Below are 2,045 nucleotides of genomic sequence, written 5' to 3'. Positions count from 1 at the left end.
AACACCAAGTCCTTCACTTCAAGTTAACACTAACTTAGCGTCTTCACCACTCTATTTTGGCATTCTATTATTCTGTGTTGACCTTCATCTTTCATCCATGTACTACTTGTGTCATTTCTATATGGATGCACTTGCATGTTTCGCTTCTGCCTTGGTTGCTGATCTGTTTTTTACCTTGTGCAGATAACATGTTCGGAAAAGGGAAACTGGCAGAACTGAGGGCGATCACCCGATCTCACAAGCTCGCGGCGAGCTCCCAAACCGTGCCCAACTTGGTGGTGGAGATCGCCGCTGCTCAAGGCAAGACTCCTCCCCGGGGTCCAACTTCTTCTGGGGTACTACCCGCCCCAGAAAGGAAAAAACTGGTTCTGAGGAGACCCAAGAGGAAGGCTCCTCAAGTGGTGCAAGAGGAAGAAGAGGATGATGAAGAGACTGAGGATGGCCCGTTACTAAGAGAACAAGGGCGGCCCCCTCTTCACCACCTGCACTCCAAACACCAACACCGCCCTCACCTCCAGCTCCACTGCAACCAGTCCAAGCGACGCCCTTAGCCGCCGCGCCCCCAGTGATCGAGAGCAGCGACCCAAACTTCATAGAGAACCCTCCAAGCGCCTCCACACCATTCGTATCTGTTGGAGAGGGTCCTCCTTCCACCACTTCTATTGCTGGGGCCGCACTAGGAGGAGATGAGGGCACTCAGATCTCGCCGATACTCATAACAGAATCTCCGACCTCACCACCGCGCCAAGAAGCCCCCCTTGCCCTACAAACTGAAGAGGGCGGTGGTGAAAGTCAGCACCAAACCCCCCCAGCACCTCCAGCGACAACCTCAAGCCTCCTAACCTCCTTCGAAGAGATCTTGGGACCCTTCATAGCCCGACTGAAGATGATGGCGGAGGATCTTCCCTCGATTGTATCGAGAGTTGTGAAGGACTCACTGAAGAAGCTCCAAGATGAGAACTCCGCGCTGAAGGAGTCAAATCTGATGACAAGGGCTGAGGCTGAAAAGCTCACGTGCAACCTGCTGATGGCTAAGTTGGAGCACTCAAGGCTGGAGGATGGAATGGACGCGGAGCTAAGAAGCACGCGCAAGGAGGCCTCTGACCTGCACCAGAAACTGCATCTCCAAGTCCAAGAGAAGATCGACTTGGAAAGCCAGCTGGTCCCTTATAGGCTCAAGGTGACAGACTTGGAGGCTGCAAAAAAGGCGGATGCAACCAAGGTGGAAAACCTTGAGAAAAGGTCAGCAGATCGGGAGGTTCTCCTTGGGAAGGTCGAAAAAGAAAGGGACGATGCTCTTGCTGAGCTCGCCGAAGCTCGAGAGGAGGCCAAAAAGATTGCTGCAGAGTTGGCCCAGGCTCGGGACGAAGGCAAAAAGGCTGCTGAAGACCTAGCTCGACCTCGTGAGGAAAAGGAAGAGCTAAAGAAGCAAACACAAGAGCTCGAGCAAAGCACCGCCCAAGTCCTCACCGCCGGGTTTGACGCCGCTCTGGAGCAAGTAGCATGTCAATATCTTGAGCTCGACCTTTCCAAGGTGTCGATCTGCAACAAGGTGGTGGATGGGAAGATTGTACCCTCCGAAGACTAGCTGCCTTCCTCCATCACCTTTTCTTTTGTAAAAACTTTATCTGTAATCTTACTGCTCACGTAACTTTTTACATTTGTGTGCAAACTCGAACAGTCGCTACCTCTTATATGATTTTCACTTCTCATATATCGTTTTCTATTTACTTTGCACTCTTTTACCTTTACTTGTTGTGTGGTTTACCAACATAACTGGTGAGACTTACTCAAACGAATTAACTCAGCAACATTCGAGCCTCACCCTTCACACACTTCTTCGATCTTGAACAAACTATTAATCTTATAACAATTTATCGAACTGTTAACTCAAAGTAAAACTTGAGCAACGATTAACTCTTAAGCGATGACATTTAATATAACTTGCAGACTTAAGGCAGCGAACCTTAGCATAAAATCACTCGCTAGGCAGCAAGTTTTAACTCAAACTGGTATTAAAATACAGTTTACCTGATCTGCCAAGC

The 2,045-nt window shown here is 49.5% G+C and overlaps 1 protein-coding gene across 1 annotated transcript; it reads left to right on the top strand.

The window, feature by feature from the left end:
- The first annotated feature begins 889 nt into the window (after positions 1-889).
- Positions 890-1,588, top strand: LOC137817454 (uncharacterized). Its single transcript, XM_068620744.1, has one exon. It carries the CDS (start codon positions 890-892, stop codon positions 1,586-1,588), a length of 699 nt encoding a protein of 232 aa, XP_068476845.1.
- Positions 1,589-2,045: the final 457 nt, after the last annotated feature.

This window comes from Phaseolus vulgaris, unplaced genomic scaffold (assembly GCF_000499845.2).
Source record: "Phaseolus vulgaris cultivar G19833 unplaced genomic scaffold, P. vulgaris v2.0 scaffold_69, whole genome shotgun sequence".
Taxonomy (NCBI): Eukaryota; Viridiplantae; Streptophyta; class Magnoliopsida; order Fabales; family Fabaceae; genus Phaseolus; species Phaseolus vulgaris.
Note: the sequence above shows the minus strand (reverse complement) of the source record. Positions and strands in the feature narration are given on the sequence as shown.

Excerpts from the sequence above, each read along its gene's own strand:
- LOC137817454 (XM_068620744.1), top strand. The coding sequence starts at position 890 with ATGGCGGAGGATCTTCCCTCGATTGTATCGAGAGTTGTGAAGGACTCA.